This window comes from Poecilia reticulata, chromosome 1, assembly GCF_904066995.2.
Source record: "Poecilia reticulata chromosome 1, P_reticulata-male-v2, whole genome shotgun sequence".
Lineage (NCBI taxonomy): Eukaryota > Metazoa > Chordata > Actinopteri > Cyprinodontiformes > Poeciliidae > Poecilia > Poecilia reticulata.
In genome coordinates this window covers 29,641,090-29,658,196 of record NC_088830.1, presented here as the reverse complement: position 1 = coordinate 29,658,196, position 17,107 = coordinate 29,641,090, and the positions used below count along the sequence as shown (strand labels likewise).

Sequence of the window (17,107 nt, the reverse complement as noted above, 5' to 3'; positions counted from 1 at the left end):
GCACATCTGACTTGAGGGATCAACAATAATGCAACTTTTCTTCATTTTAAGCTTCCATCTTCTGTTGTGGACTGGAGTTACGTCAGTCAATGCAGTCCTGACATCCGCAGCAAACTTCACACCTCTCTTAGGTAGAGTATTTAAACCGGATTGTGAACACTGTGTAAGTTGAATCACATAGTTAAACTAACAATTACCGAATTTTTTTTTACGTTACAATTACATGTTCCAATCAACCGTGTATGTTATTGGACCTTTATGTGGTAGACCAACACATAGTGTAAATCAGGGCCGTGCAGAGACCACTAAAGGGGCAGGTGCTCAAAAAAAAAAAAGGGGCACATCTAACCGCATTCTAGGACAGAATAACAAAGCCACCAAAAGCCACACAAAGAACCAAAGCCACACAGCTTTAAGAGTTTAATAAACAATGATAAATTACAAAATTGTGAGATATACAATCAAAGCTAACGAACATCTCTAAACAGAGCATACAACTATGCATATGTAAGATATTTTATTAGTAATTTCTTTCTGTAGGTCTATTGTGTTATAGGAAAGTATTGCAATATTCAAATTTAGGAAGATATGTAAATCAGAGCTGGGCCACCAGACATATTTTGTCTTTACAGAATTACACTAATAAAAATATAAACAAGGGCACAATGCAACCTTTTAGTGACTGTAATCTATAAAAAAGAGCTGCCTGTTTGCTGCAGTGGAGATGAAGATGGTCCATTCAGGAAAGCAGAGCTGCATCAAACTTTAACGTGGAACTGCAGAAAAATGAAAAAAATAAAAGCAAAAATTGAATTGTTAATGCATGCCACCATGAGAAAAGCCTGCTGAGTTTTGCTTAAAAAACTTTTTTAAACATTTAAATCACACATTTGTCTCATGAAGTGAATTTTTTTTTTTTTGCAAAACAAATTTATTTGTGCATGTCAGAAATCTTTTCTTGACATTCTAAGTTTTTGTATGACTCAAAGTTTTGCTTATGATTCTCACATGACGTCGTGGGCAGGACGCAAAATCGCAACAAAAGATTTCTGATGTGTGCAAATTATGTTTGGCAAATAACTTTTTAAGTTCACGAGACAAAAATTTGTTATTTAATTAAAAAAAATGTTTTCAAACAAAATTATTTGTTTTTAAAAAAAAGGAATCATTACAATTTCAAAAGTTTTGATTACAATTTTATTTTACTTAGCTGAGGTTAGTTTTTTTTTTCTCCATTGAATAATTGGGGAAAAACTTTTACTTCATACTCTGCGAACCAGACCCTAAACTTAAAAGTCTGGGTTAAGTCTTTTCCCCTTCATTAATTACACACTTTATCTCTATCATGGTAATTCACAGTGAGTTATTTTTAATTCTAAATGAATAACCTTGTTGGACTTTTATTTAAGTGTTATTCTCCTTCAAGATACATTTACCTAATGCTAGAATAAATGAAATGTACATTATGCAGCAAAGGAAATTAGAAGATCGGACATATATCCATTATGGAGATAAGTTTTGGACAGGCGATGAGCCCTTATGGCATAAGCAATACTGAAGAATAACTGATATCATTAAAGATACAGGGAAGAAGCTTTTTAGTAATCTTGCTTTGCTAGCAGAGTTGTTAGCTATCAGCTAGCTAATAGCGCAACAACAACAGCCTAATGTCTGTATGATAAAAATAGTGAATCGATAGATAAGAACAGTTTTTCCTCACCTGGATGTCTCCTCCCACTCAGTAGTTCTTCAGAGAAAGGCAGACGCAGAGGCTCGTCAGTGTCTGTTGTATTTCATTACCTCTCTGCTTAAACCGCGACTCCGAGCTGAAGCAGAAATGATACTTCAACGTTTTCCGTCATCTGACAAGTAGCAAGTCTACTCCACTTTATTCACCAAAAATGTTTTTTTTATTCACCAAAAACTGTTCTATATTTTGGAACATTCGCTATGTTGAGCTCCAGTTAGCCGCTTTCACACTGCGCGAGAGGCAACTGCGTCATGCGTCACGGACAAAAGGTCAAATGTAACAAGGTGACCGGAGGGCTTATTATGTTGTACAAAAAATAAATCAATAAATAAATAATAATTTTAGTACATGTTATGTGTCAAGAGAGGGCTTAGAAAATAATTAAAAAATAAATAAATAAATAAAAATTTACCAAAAGGGCACTTGGGGGCAAGGAGCAAAAAGGGCAGGTGCTCAAGCACCCCCAGCCCCTTTAATAGTCAAAGACTATTAAACTTAGTCAAAGACAGCACTTCTTCTGGGGACATACAAGTTGAGAAATCCTAAAACACACACACATATATTCACACACACAAAGGGACATGTGCTCAAGGACCATCCTGCAACAATGAGAATCAGTTTGACTGTGAATAACTATAAATAATTAATTAGGAAAATTATGATCAAAATAGAAATTTTGATTAAAATTACCAAGGGAAAAAATAGGCAAATACAGACCCATTCCCTAAATTAGAATATTACGGCGTCCGTTAAACACGGGTATTATCCAGGCCCCATCGCCTAATAGGACAAGGTCTCCAACCCTTCAGCACCAGGCTCCGTCCACCTGTCACGCAAATTTTTGCTCTAGGACTTCGCCGTCCTACACAGATTTTTGTGCACTACTTTTTACCTGTTAAGAGTCTAGAATTTACAGGGTTTTTCTGTGCGCGCAATGACCCTCAGTCACGCGCCACTTTTACATCATTAGAAAGAGGAATAAAAATAAATTAATAAATAGTTAAAAAAATAAAGATAAAAACATTGAAAACATCGAAGACATCAAAACCCACACTAATCCTAATTTAGCCATAAGCAACTCTAAACAGGTGGGTTTTAAATTGAGATTTAAAGCCACCCAGTGTTTCAGCTGTTTTACAGTTTTCTGGAAGTTTGTTCCAAATTTGTGGTGCTTAGAAGCTGAATGCTGCTTCTCCTCATTTGGTTCTGGTTCTGGGGATGCAGAGCAAACCAGAACCAGAAGATCTGAGGGGTCTAGACAGTTGGTACAACAATAACAGGTCTTTCATGTATTGTGGTGCTAAACTGTTCAGTGATTTATAAACTAACAACAGTATTTTAAAGTCTATTCTTTGAGCTACAGGGAGACAGTGTAGGGACTTTAAAACTGGTGTTATATGCTCTATCTTCCTGGTTTTAGTGAGAATGTGAGCAGCAGCATTCTGGATCAGCTGCAGCTGTTTGATTGATTTATTAGTCAGACCTGTGAAGACGCTGTTGCAGTAATCAATACGGCTAAAGATAAACACATAGATGAGTTTCTCTAGATTGTGCACATCCACACATTGATCTGTTGGGTTCAGAGTCACCTGGTGACATCGTGATGTAGAGCTGTGTATCATCAAGATAATAATTACTTCCTTTAAAATGTTCCAACAGCTCTCTGGTTGAGTCTTACACAACCCAAGATACCAATGATTGGTCGGTAAGAAACTGAACATTTCAGAATATTTTCAAATTCAGTTAGAACTGAAGTAAGTGATTAGAATAGTGGAAGAAAAATATGGTTTCTTATTTAATAACACCTTATAAACTAAATGTGTTGTCTGTATTTCATCAGGTTGGCTTGAAGGTTCAAATGTTTGTGTTTGCCGGCCTAGATGCGGGAGCAACCCGCTCCAATGCCTACAAGTTCGTTTCACAAAGAAGCAAAGAGGATCGCTACACTTTCAGCATACACAGTGTCGCCTGCAGCCATTATGGGTAGGATGGAAATTAGACTTTTTTCATTGCGTTCTGACAGGTCATGGTTATTTAAATAATTGTCTAATTTTGTCTTGGTGTCTAGTTTGATATTATCAAACACACCTCCCTTAACCTTAAAATTCAAAAAGCGGTTAGACCTCCTGCCAAGTCACTACAACAACTCCACTAAGAACGAGTTTAGAAAGCTCATAAACACCTATGGCACACACTACTTCAGAATGGTGAGAATTTTCACACACATACACACACACACACACACACATATTGTGAATTAGTTACAGACATTTTTCTGCAGGAAACCATTTTAAAGAACTTTCAACATGTTTTAGGTTAATATTGGAGGGCGACTGAGACGACTGATATCTTCACGAAGCTGCTTGGCCTCCCTGAATGGGTTAAACGCAAAAGAGGTAACAAAAAGCACAAAACAAAAGATTTTTACACAACCATATGGGATACTTCCATGATACTAATGCGCAGGTGTGAAAGTAAGCCGGTACGGTCCGGTACTACGTAAAATATTCTGGGTCGGTACGCAGTACCAGGAGAACGGCTGAAATTAGACCATCAATCAGAACAGCTGCATTTTGAGTCAAAATAGCTAGCAATAAGAAATTTGAAACACAAGTTAATCTTTTTATAAATAGGTTTTTTTCTCCCATTTCTTATTGCTTCTGTCATTTCTTATTGTTTCTAAACTGTTCATGATGTGTGATGGAACCTGTACCCCTCCAGCCATCTCTCTCTCTCTCTCTCTCTCTCCTCCACTGCCCTCCCGGCGCTTGTAGGTTTCTCAGCAGCCTTCAAACCTTTCTCCGCTATAACATCTGTCTGCTTAAAATGTCCCAATTAAAATCAAACTGTGATTATATAGTTGTGTTTCGTGTTAATTTTCTCAAGTAAAACAGCAAGGCACAGTTCTAAAACAGCTGCTTAGTAACTTATGATCGGAAATTTCACTCATATTAAACAATTGTGCATAGTACACGTTATAAATCACAGCGCTTGCTGATTGTATTGGTGCGTTTGATTTATGGACTGGGACTTTTACACAGGTGGTCCACAGGGACATCAAAAATGGCGCTTTCACTGCCCAGGTGAAAAAAAAGTATACTTTAGTATACTTCAAACATACTTAAATTTGCGATAATACACTTTAAGTATACTAAAAATTAAGTGTACTACCTATAAGTATATCTGAAGTATACTAAAAATACACTTGTACCAATTTCGAAATTAGTACTTTAAACACACTTAAACATAATTGTACCAAAATACACTTTTAATATATTAGATAAAAGTATACTTTAAGTGAACAAAATATGAATGAATATGTATGAATTTCTAAGTGCCTTAATAATCTTTTACTATTTATTAAAATTTCATACAATAAAAAAAGGATAATCATGATGTAATTTTTAAGAAAGTACCCAATCAATTTTCAGATGTGTGATGTAAAACCTTATAATCACCGGCATTAGCTCCAGTTCACACTCCAGACCAGATGGTGGCAGTATTCCACACTTTTATTTATTTAAAAAACGCCCCAAAGAGAAGAAAAAACTTGAACGCAGGGAAGATAACATACGCTGTTCAAATTCGACATTTTTACTGCATAATGCCTTAAAAGTAGAGAAGGCCTTGACAACAGTTACTAATTTTGGTAAATTCAAGCTGGTGACGTCCTAATCCGAGTTAGACGACAACACAACAGGACAACAACTGATGGAAATGAAATGTGTGTCACAAAAGGAGCCCGAAGGGATGAAGGCTGCTAAGTGTTGCTAGTGGGTGGTAAGTTTGCTTATTAATTACCTTCATTTAATTATAAACAGTGCAGTAAAGATATATAACTTACGCTGGTTTCTTAAATAATTATTTTATCAATTTTATTGTGACTTGTATGATTATTACTATAGCAATCATTCAGCTTCATGTTATAACTGCATGGAGGTTGTTTGTTGCGACTTCTACTTTAATTCATAAACTTAATCTGGTTTTAATTAAACTCCATAAGACAAAAAGACTTTGATATTGTGAGGTTGTTGTTCTAACTCGTTCATCAATGATTTTATCTACAACATATGTTTGCAGTCTAACTAAGCAAATGAAGATGAAAGAGGAAGCTAGAGAAATCGGGTGTTAGAAAACCTAAAGATTTTCTGTCTCAGAAGAAGCTCTGACTCCACCAGATCACCAACCAGCTCTGAGGTTGAACCTCCACATCGTCTTCATGATGTAAGTTTGTTTTTTCAATGAGGAGCTAGCTACATTTTCAACAACAAAAACTGGTGTGTTACAAACACTAAGTGCTTAATTAACATGATTTGATTTACAGGTAACTGGACAGAATTTTCCCCCTTGTTAATATAACATTTCTCTTTCATACATTTTATTTGTTGTTGACTTCCAGGGCCCTGTGATGGACTGGTGACCTGTCCAGGGTGAACCCTGCCTCTCATCTGATGGCTGCTGGAGATCAGCACCACCAGTCCCCTCACCACCCTGCAAGGATCAGTGTGTTCAGATCATGGATGGAAAGATTTTAAGGTAGTTTGTCTCCTTAAGTCCACACTTAAAACAGCTTCATAGTTGATGCCAACATCGACTGATTCTATGACATTGCTGACTGTTTTTCTACTTCTAACATAAACAGGCAAAGAAGACACCCAGAAATGTTTTTCCATCCCAGGCATCCGGTCTCAATGATCCGGTCCCATCAGTTCTTATGATGTCACATACATGGCGAGTCTACAATGTCTTAAAATTGTAAGTATAATTTTTTTATTTTTTCTGTTCTATTTAAATACAAATTCTTTCTCTGTTTAATTGCTCTATTGTTCTTTTTTGTAGGTTTCTATAAGGTGCAGTGAACGGGAATGTTCTGTCGTTGATCCTCACTTTCATGTTTTATTGTCACCCTTAAATTTTCATGCTCATGTGTTCACTTTTGATGTGTAAACTGATAATTTATGTAAAGTTCATAAAGTTGTGAGTAAAATTGGACAATTTTAAAATATCGGTAATGAAACAAAATATTTTAATTACCTTGAGCATGTTGTGTAATTAATCTTTCCATGTAATTTTAGCCAAAAACAGTGTGAGTACTGTAGTGTAGTTATGCATGTCATGTACAAAATAGGTGCATAGGAGTAAAGACTTTCTCGAGTAATTAAAATTGTAGATTATCAATAGCAGGAAATCACAAATAAAAAGTCTAATTTAAATGCATTATTAATATATTAATAGTATATTTAAAATATTTGTAGTATAATATATATTTTTAATATAATTCTGATACAGAATTATTACATTCAAAATATAATAATATCAAAATATAATAATAAAGCTCCAAAAAAGTTGTTCCAAAAAAGTACGTATAAAACACTAAAATATACTATTAGTTGTAATTTTATACTATTTAAATACTACTAAAGTATACTAAGCACAAAATTAGCTGTTCCAAAATAGTACAGTTTAAGTACATCGATAAAAGTATACTGAAGTATGTTAAAATTTAGTATACTAAAGTATACTTTTTTTTCACTTGGGTGGGACAGGACAAACAATAAATCGCTTATCATTTTAAAATAAAATTTATAAAAATAAAAACCGTGAAAACAGCGAACAGTGAATTTTTAATTCAAGCGAAATCAAAACCTGATAAAAGTGCAGAAAACGATAATTTGTTCAAAAGAAAATAACAGTGAAGCTGAAGATGAAAAAGTTACTGCACATGCTACAATCTAAACTTGTTTATCAGTTTTTATATGTCCATCCATTTTCTTGCACCCTTTTTCCCTCGGTGGGGTCAGGAGGGGTGCTGGTGCCCATCTCCAGCCAATGTTTTGGGCAGGAGGCGGGGTGCATCCTGGACAGGTTGCCAGTCTGTCGCAGGGGAACACAGAGACACACAACCATGCACACACACACCTAGGGGCAATTTGGAGAGGCCAATTAACCTGACAGTCATGTTTTTGGACTGTGGGAGGAAACCGGAGTACCTGGAGAGAACCCACGCACGCACAGGGAGAACATGCAGGCTCCATGCAGGGAGACCCCAGGCCGGGAATCGAACCCAGGGCCTTCTTGCTGCAAGGCAACAGCTCTACCAACTGCGCCACTGTATAGCCCTTTTTATATGTGATAATCATTAATAATCTAGGCTACTCAAGTAAAACTACAGTTATTATTATTATTATTATTAATGATACTCATTTGCAGTTAGTACCTCATTAAAATTTTACCTTAGTTTCTTTATGATGAGTAAAACAAAGTCCAGCTCATCACAAAATCAAAACATGTTTCTGTCATGCTATAATGCAAATGAGCACATTTATAAATGAAAAAGCAACACAAAATATGTGTATTTATAATAGGACATTATTTTCCAACATTTTATGTCAGCTGCTGTTGGTCCCTCCTACCTAATAATCTTAAACAACCATCTCCAAATTAAGCACCTGATTTTATGTTTTCAAATTTAGTCAGTACAAATTATAATCACAATTTATGTTAAAGCTGGTGGCTACCCAGGTGGAAAAAAAGTATACTTTAGTATACTAAATTTTAATGGGTTATCAGTTTAAATATAAGTTTAAATATAAGTATATACACTTATATTTAAACTGATGCATTAAATTCAGCGAGGGCTTTTATTTTTCTCAGAAGTTAACTTGAACTACACTTGATGGGTTTTCCCTCTTTCATCACCATAAGATGTTAATATAAACACAGCCAAAAGATCAGTGTCGTTTTTTTCTGGTGTTTTCTTATTTTTTATTTTTACTCATTAATGGATATGACGTCAAATGTAAGTGAGTAACATTAATCAAAACAAATTCAAATGAAAGTAAAGTTCAGGTTTTGTAAACAATTTAAAGGACAAATTATACAAATTGTAATTACATCAATAGATGTAAATGTAACTAATTACTTTCCACCCTGTATGGCAGAATATATATATTTTTCACATTGTGAAGTGTTTCTACTTTCTGTGTTATCCATACAGGTACGCAACAGTAAAATATTAATGTTTTTATTTGTTTTGGTTCGCACAATGAGGCACAGATGATTTTCGTCATAGTACCGGCAAGAATTTAAAACTACTTTTATTACCACTGTTATTACTAAATACACAAAGCTTAATAAATATGAAGTTTATCACTTCCAGAAACTTGCTTTAAGTATTTCTAGATGTGATTTTTTGTTTTGTCTTGTCCATTTTAATTTCCAAGGATTTCTACAAAAACATATTCTTCTCTGCTTGTGCCTGGCTCTTTATGTAAATATCTGGTGTAATGCAGATATTTTTAAAAAAGTCTCTGTGCTGTTCTTTCACCCAGATCCACTCCTGTTTATCTATGGGTATAGCTGTTGGCTTGGGGAAGGTGAAAATCTCTAGTGTCCAGAAGTCTTGCATTGGTGTCCTAAAAAACCTGGACTCCGCCACTAACTTCAGCTCTGGTCTCCACCAAAACTTCACAGAAGTGTCAGGAGGAAATGGTTGGTTGGGGGAGTTTTCAATTTTCCAAAATGATTCCATAGACTACATGAACTGGCTAAAGAGCCTGAAAGAACAACCAGATGTTGTTTCACACTCCCTTCGACCTCTCTATGAGCTCGTGCCAAACGAGCTTCAAAAGGCAGCAGTGAAAGCTGCTATTGAGCAGTATTTGAAGGACAATGCTGTGAAGAAATCACCCAAAGAACCACACTGTGAGGGCAAAACCCCTAATGTGGCCTCTAACTGCTGCCCTCAGCACGCCTCATGGGGAACTCTATCAGTGACCATTGTTCGAGGCAGGGATCTATTCGGAGATGAGCTTTCACTAACTGATGGGTGGGTTGATGCAAAAGTAAAAAACAAAGAAATTATGGAACCTGATGAGCACACAATTTATATGGCTCCTCTCTTTGTTCACAGCTATGCCAAGATGTACTATGGTTCCATACAACGCAAGACCAAAATCATCGAGTCCAATAATCCTCAGTGGAACGCTGAGTTTAATTTGGGCAAGGTCAGTAAATGTTATCATCACAGATTAGCTGAAAAAGCTCAACAACAGACAAACTGATCCATTTATGCTGCTGATTCAGAAGAATTTATAGAGAATAAATACATTTGCATTAATTTACCAGCAGTGAGGAGAATTTATTCTTTGGTGCCACCAAAACTATTTTTTAGCAAACATTTCATATTGGGTCAAATATAATTTAATATCAGAAATGTGTTGTAGGTTTCATTGCAACTAGATGATGTTAAATTATTGATCATGAACTAATCTGTCCTTCAACTTGTGGCTTGCATCAGACAGCAGCCACAATAACAAGAAAAGAGAACCTCCCTTTAGGCTCGACTCGTTCTTGTTTCGGTTCTCTCAGAACCAACCTGGGTGTCTGTGGACATGCGGCTCCCACACTCACTGCTCTGCTTAACCTGTTGTTGAGACAGGAAGTGCTGACCCTCTCTTATTGCTTTTACAAATCAATCATGAGCATAAAAACTTGGCTGACCAAACAACAAATGTACAAAATGAACCTTGAATGTCAAAGTAAAAACTTTTTGTCCAATTGTTTTCCCTGACTCACTGATTGCTTATTTTTAGTTTTTAAAAACCTGGTTGAAATAAATAAATCAAATCAAATAAGACAAATCAAAGTATACAATGATATGTAATACAGACAAACAGCATATTGTGTAGGCAAGCTTGGGGAATGGAGAATCAACTCCATTTGTAGATCCAAGCCAGGCTGTAGACTCTTTATGTTTTGGGATACTGGGTCAGCACCTGCATGAAAAAGAAGAATTTTGTTTTACTTGAATAGACCTGCTTATCATGGTGTTTATGATAGAGGATAAATAAAAGTAAAAACAGAACTGAAAACTGAAAATATTTGAATAGAAACCACTTTAAACATATATTGTGTAAATAGACACAGCCTAGCTGATGTATTTCATATCTTGTGCTGTTGTGTTTTGGCTAACATTACATTGCATTTATCAACTTTTGAGATGCATGGAAAACAGTTTTACTTTCTATATCCGCTAAATAATTTGACTTTGAACTGAAAAATATGCATCTGAATGATCCTCCATTCAAATTTTCTATTGAAGGTTGACACAAGCCTGGAATTGAAGATTGAGGTTTGGGATAAAGACCCAAAACATGACGACCTTCTCGTACAGTGCGGGAGGTACCTGATCCCTGGCAGTCACACTTTCACGTGCAAAGGACAGTATGGAAACGTTCAGTTTAAATACAAACTGACCTGTGACCCGTATCTGACTGGAGAAAAGTGCAGCCATTATAAACCATCTCCCTTAGTGACAGGAGATTGGTGAGTTTTGGGAATGAAAGCATTTCATTTCATCACATAACATTAACTCACTATATCTGGTAAAAACTCACAATTTATTCTTAATCGTTTAATTTTGTTAAAGACCTAGCTAAATGAGTATTTATCATATAATGAAAAAAATTAAAGACTCTGTGTAACATTTAATCACAAGAAATAGCTATGTTTTAATATATGCAAACAGAAATTGTGTTCCATTAAATGACAATAAAATTTTTAAAATTGCTACAAGTTGTTGACTTTGTATATTTTTGACAAATCTTGTATTAGTCCATAAATATGTTACGTCCACCAAAGGCACAACATATTTGAGGACACGAGACCAAAAAGATGAGGGTTTAACAAAATGTTTTACTTATAAATTCTCTTCACTTTGATTTTCTTAAATCAGCTTCTTCTGATTTTCTGTGAAGAAAATAGCGTTAAGGCCCTCAGATCCCGTGTTCCAAAAAGTAAAGAAAAACAAAACCCCAAAAGTATTAACAGAAAGTTGGACTTGGTGAGCCGATCAAACGTAACAAAACGGTACAGCAGGGGGCCAACCCTATACAGGGCCGTCGAAGCCCCTACTGGTACCGGACTAAAGCAAAAAAGAATCTAATAAAAAGAAAGATCGAAAACAGGACAACCGGTCCCACCAGGCCAAAATCACAAGAAAAGCAACCAAAGGCTAACAGAAATACCGCATGGCAGGCTGGAAAGTCAGCTGCGGCCCACAGCGACTGGACGTGCGCGCACCGCGCGGGTGGAGCGAGCGGAAGCGAGTGGAAAAGGCGGAGCTCAAGGAAGATGGCGGACCTCGTCAACATGCCGAAAGCCAGCCTATTTATAGGCGGACCAACAGCGTCCATGAATTATGTCTTATATGTGTTACTATAAAAGAGAGAGAGACGTAGTTACATTACAGGACGTGTCACAAAACTATTTGGTCAAGACCTTCTGTATGCAGCAAAGCGGAGAACCAGGGGACATATTTTTCAACCTGATCATCGTTTCCTTACAGTTTTATGGTTAAAATCAAGAGGCGCTGATTAAATGTATTAATTGAAATGATCTTTCAACATGTAGTCATGTTTGAAACAGTGAAGACTTCTCATGAGCCAGAATGTTCAATGTTTATATATATATATATATATATATATATATATATATATATATATATATATATATATATATATATATATATATATATATAATTATTATTATTTATTACATAAAAGGTCCAGGCACCACAGTTTCACAGTTTTCCTTTAGAAGTCCTTGACCTTAATCCTTTTGGAAGACAGGAAGGGAAAACAAATCCTCATTCCCTTCTGGTCTGCGATGATTTAGAATAGCGGTTCTCAACGTGGGCGGTACCGCCCCCCCAGGGGGCGTTCAGAGGATGGCAGGGGGCGCTGGCGGACATTTTTACAAAAGGGGGGCGCCGGGATGCCTTTGGGGGGCGTTTGGTCGAAGGTAAACTTTACACCTTAAATGCACAACAATACCAGTTTAGACTTTGAGCAACTTGTTAAAACTGTATTGTGTAACATTAAACCATGCTTGGCTGCAACTGTATCGATGGCAGCTCTTCTTCTATTCAGTGTTTGTTAGCTTCTTGGCGCAGCTTCGTTCTCCTGCTACTGGTAGCTAAAATCACGATACCCTCACTGTGTATCCCTCTGAAAAATGAACCCATTTAAATAAAGAAATAAAGAAATCCCCTCATGGGTGATACCATGATAAAGAACGTTCATTAGCGTTAACACCGGTGCTGTAAGTGGTCCGGTATGAAACGGGGGTGATTGAACAACGGTACCGCAGCACTTTTAAATTTCAATAATCAGAATGCAGAAATTGTTTCCGTTGTTTTAAAAGGTTTATGTCAGTCTGCCTTGTCCCCATCGATACGCTTCCCGACCGCCCTGCACCTTAGGGGCTTAAACAAAAAAAAAAACAAAAAAACGCGCACATTGTGCAAAACTCTGAAACAGGAGAAGCGGGATATAAAATGGAGCGACGAACTAGATGTGAATTATGGCATAAAAACAGAGAATCCGACGCTGAACAGTGAAAAATCAACACATGATGTGAAACACTTGACGATTAGACGGAGCAGCAGGTGATGAGATTACCGATGGTGAGCGTCAATAAACTATAAAATAAATGTAGCAACAGGAAAGAAACTAAAGTGGACATAGCAATAAACCAAGACAGGATAATACTAATCAAATGAAACTAAATGGAAATGAATGAAGAACAAAATGAAAGAATAAACTAAGAAACTAAAGTAAATACAGAGGAATAAACTGGTATGGCAAGACCTTTTGAGAAATAATTAATACAGAGGACTGTATGGCAAAAATAAACAGACACTATTTCCACATAAAAGGTAAAATAATATTGTTCAAATGTCATGGGTTTGTTGAGACCATATCTAGCACTGAGAATAAATATATCTTACAGACCATAACAGTAAAGAACTGATCACTTTTATGTTTTTAATTAGATTTGATATATTTATTTCTTCAATATAGGATTTGATTAAGAACCAGATTTGTTCTTTGTAATTTCTGTCCAGTGAAACTATTAATCTATAAATCAATAGACAGGTCTATATAAAGATATAATCCATGTTTCTGTCTCATATTTGTATGGCATTAAAAGGACCTGGAACTGTTGTTTTTCCACTGAAAGCTCTGGTTTGAACAATAAATGCCATGTGGGTGAAATTTTATGGATGATACTCTGATGTCCCATTCTCCTGAAGGCAGCACAGAGCTGCACCACCAGAAACTGACAAACACTGAAGAGAAGAAGAGTTATGATTAATGTAGTTACAGTTCTATCCATGTTTTAATGTTGCAGAGCTCAGTAGTTTGCAAATAGTTCAAAGTTTAAACTGGCATGTTGTATATTTTTTATTTGGTCATTTTGTGGAATATTTAACAACTAGAAAATGGCACAAAATAAGAATAATTTTCCACTCTGACTGGCTGTTGGACTTACAAATTTTAACTTGAATGTTCATTGCATTTTTGTAGACACCTGTGAAAATAATTTCTATTCCCATGAGTTTTTTGTTCTCTGGGAAATTATTTTTGATGATAAATACAGAAACAAGCATAAAAATCTAAACATCTACAATAGCGATAGTAATATTAATGATAAAATAATGGTCAGTGCAAAGTAGCCTGCAAACTCTTTAGTGGGGGGCGGTGAGGGACCTGGATAAGGGCTAGGGGGGCGCTGGGCCAAAAAAGGTTGAGAAACACTGATTTAGAAAGCAAAAAGCTTTTCCTGTTATTTCTTGACCTAATACTGCACACATCATTCGGATTGTTTGTTTGAAGTTTCTTTCAAATATTTTATATTGGAATGTATTTTTTGCTAAATAAATTAGTAGGATGACTGTAACTCCATCTCTCTAAGTCTTTGGAATAGGCAGCACAAACCACAGCAGCTTCCAGTCCTCTCAGTTCTACCTTTGAGGAAACAGACCTTTATTCTTAAAAACATCCAACTTCCCTTGCTGTTTGCAAAGCAGCTACCAGAATCCAAGAGACTTAAATAATAAAAAAATAAAAATAAAAAACCTGGGCTGATGGTTGAAATTAGTGTAAATTTCTCTAATGACCCTGCAGTAGGGCTAGGCAAAATTAAATATTTTTTTGTAAAAATGTTAATTTATTTTCTTCTTGGTCTCTTTTGTAGAAAAGAAATTACAAATGAGAGAAAATAATTTCAAAAAGTGGCTTTTATATCAATCAATTGCATGATGGAGGCTACAGAGATTTTGTTTAATTACAAGAATATTGTCAAAATATTAGAAAACTATGCAATTTTACCAAATAAACATCTCAAAATTAAGAGAAAAAAAGAACTGTTTTGAAATGACATTAACGTGCCAAACTGTGTTTATAAGGAAGCAAATTTGTCAATCTGTCAAATGCTTTTGCCAAATGAATTCTTGATCTTTTACGGTACAGCACCAACTGTGGAGCAGCCTCAAGACAAATGAAAGGTTTCCGCAGTGTGGGTCCATTTTGATCTTATATCAGAAAATAAAGTATTTGTTTTCATTTCGTTGTTTCATCCAGTTCTTTTCAGTTTCTACTTGATCTACCTGAATCCAAATTCAGCTGAAATTGACTCTTAGTTTACTTTCATATTACTGTATGTCCTGCAGGTTAAGTGTTGCATATGTTTGACAGAACTGTCTTTTTTATAAATAAATCCACCTCCTCAATACTGAGGCATTATAGGGCCAGGCATGAGAATGAAGTCCCAGATACACCTTGGATAAACTCAGGCACAGACATACTACTAATTATTCAATTGCTTTTTATAAATAATTTCATATACATGTATTGTTTACTTCTTTTTTTTTGACAGCAGGAGTAGTTGTGTCAAAAAATCATAAAATATATTTTTAGCAAATTTTGCAGATTACACTGAGCATGCTCCAAATGGACCGTTCAGCTACACAGCAATGGTTGTTACGGGAACCTACCAAAAGCTTTCATTAAAGCCACTATTTCTTGCAGACTGAGCTGGAAGCCCTTTGATGGGCTGTGTTCTGATAAGTTCTGGATCTTCTTTTCAGAGAAGTGGATCTTTAGAGCCGTGCCCAGACCCTGAGGCAACATGCAACAGAAAGCTGATTAAGTTGGCAGAAAAGGAAAACTTTTTACACTGAATAGAAAAAAAATGTTGGGGTATCATCAAGGCAACTGTTTCTACAACTTGAACTCCAGAAAACTTAAATTAAAAGATGTTCCAAACACATGAACCAATATTTCTATTCACAGCAGAACATAAACACCATAATAAATTTTTCAACTGAAAACTTTATAATACTTTATAATATGGCTGTCATATCCACAGACTGATGTGCTGCTTATTGGATGTCTGCTCTCTTCTCCTACTCCTCCTCCTCGTCTTCTTCGTCCTCTTCAGAGTGTGCCAGGCAGGTGGAGCTTCAAGGTGACATGCATTGCCCTCACCAAGGAGCAGTACTTAGTGGAGTGGATTCTCAGCTATAGGTGCTTGATGGTTTGCTACTACTCATGGTATCACTGCGGCCACTGTGTTATCACAATTTATGATCTCTCTCCAACCTTCGATCTCCTCCTTCCTCGTAGGTTCTCAGTTCTCACCTTCCATGCTGGTTCTCCGGTCTGTGGATGTCCTCCCTCGGCATCTCTCTCTTGTCCTCCTCGCTGCTCCCATTCAGAACACCTGTGGCTCACCTCCAGTGAGTCCTCATCTGCCTGTCCGCCCTCCAACTGTCCATCTCATCCGGCTAAGAAACCCAGTCCACCAGCAAGCAGCCAACCACCGGAACTGTGTACTCTTAGAATTGGCTGTAAATTTACAGCGGAATTCCAGCAGTAATATACTGTTATTCCAAAATACGGTAGGATATTGTCAATTTGATGTCTTCTTCTGTTGTCACAATCAAAACTGACGACTGGCAGTAAACTACAGTAAAATTTTACAATACAATTTTTTTCCCAGGCAAGACATTTTACTTGTATTTGCATGTTAGAGAACCAGCATTTAAAGTCAATATAAATGGAAAGAAAAAATACATTCAATAATAAATCTTTTAGGGAATGAATCAAAGTCTACAGAGCATAATCAAAAGTGTTAGATTACCATTGTTGGTGTTGTATGTTAAAAATACAATGTTAATTAAACACTTGTTTAGTCAAATTCAAAGATAGGTTTGTCAGTTTCCCTAAAGAGATGGTGTTTGATAAAGAGTTGCTCCCACAATCGCAATGTATCTGTGGCGTCACATGTTGCCCCGGAGACAGCAGTATGACGTCTTGTCTGGAGCTTATCATAACAAGGTAAGTTCCCCAAAGCTATTAAAACTTTGGTCTTTATGTTCTCTTTTTAATGTATTCATGTAATGCAATGGTAATGTATTGTCTCAATGTTTGTAATCCCCTGGCGGACATTATACCACAATATATGCTGTGTTTATAATGTTATGTGTTATGATTCATGTCCTGTCCATGC

General features: G+C 36.1%; 1 protein-coding gene and 1 long non-coding RNA gene across 5 annotated transcripts in view; both read left to right on the top strand.

Annotated features, from left to right (window-relative positions):
• The window catches only part of LOC103471416 (perforin-1-like), a 61,981-nt gene extending 50,655 nt beyond the window's left edge, over positions 1–11,326 (top strand). For all 4 annotated transcript variants that reach the window (XM_081610963.1, XM_081610966.1, XM_081610967.1 and 1 more), the window contains 8 exons: positions 52–131; positions 3,410–3,455; positions 3,591–3,733; positions 3,819–3,957; positions 4,066–4,146; positions 9,082–9,578; positions 9,663–9,756; positions 10,854–11,326. In XM_081610963.1, the coding sequence (XP_081467089.1) occupies positions 52–131; positions 3,410–3,455; positions 3,591–3,733; positions 3,819–3,957; positions 4,066–4,146; positions 9,082–9,578; positions 9,663–9,756; positions 10,854–11,081 (1,308 nt within the window). In that variant the 3' untranslated portion in view covers positions 11,082–11,326. The remainder of the gene's footprint in view (positions 1–51; positions 132–3,409; positions 3,456–3,590; positions 3,734–3,818; positions 3,958–4,065; positions 4,147–9,081; positions 9,579–9,662; positions 9,757–10,853) is intronic.
• Positions 4,153–6,784, top strand: LOC145552913 (uncharacterized). The gene is made up of 4 exons (XR_014089049.1): positions 4,153–5,974; positions 6,150–6,286; positions 6,393–6,505; positions 6,590–6,784. It is a non-coding gene; the product is annotated as an uncharacterized LOC145552913 (long non-coding RNA).
• Positions 11,327–17,107: the final 5,781 nt, after the last annotated feature.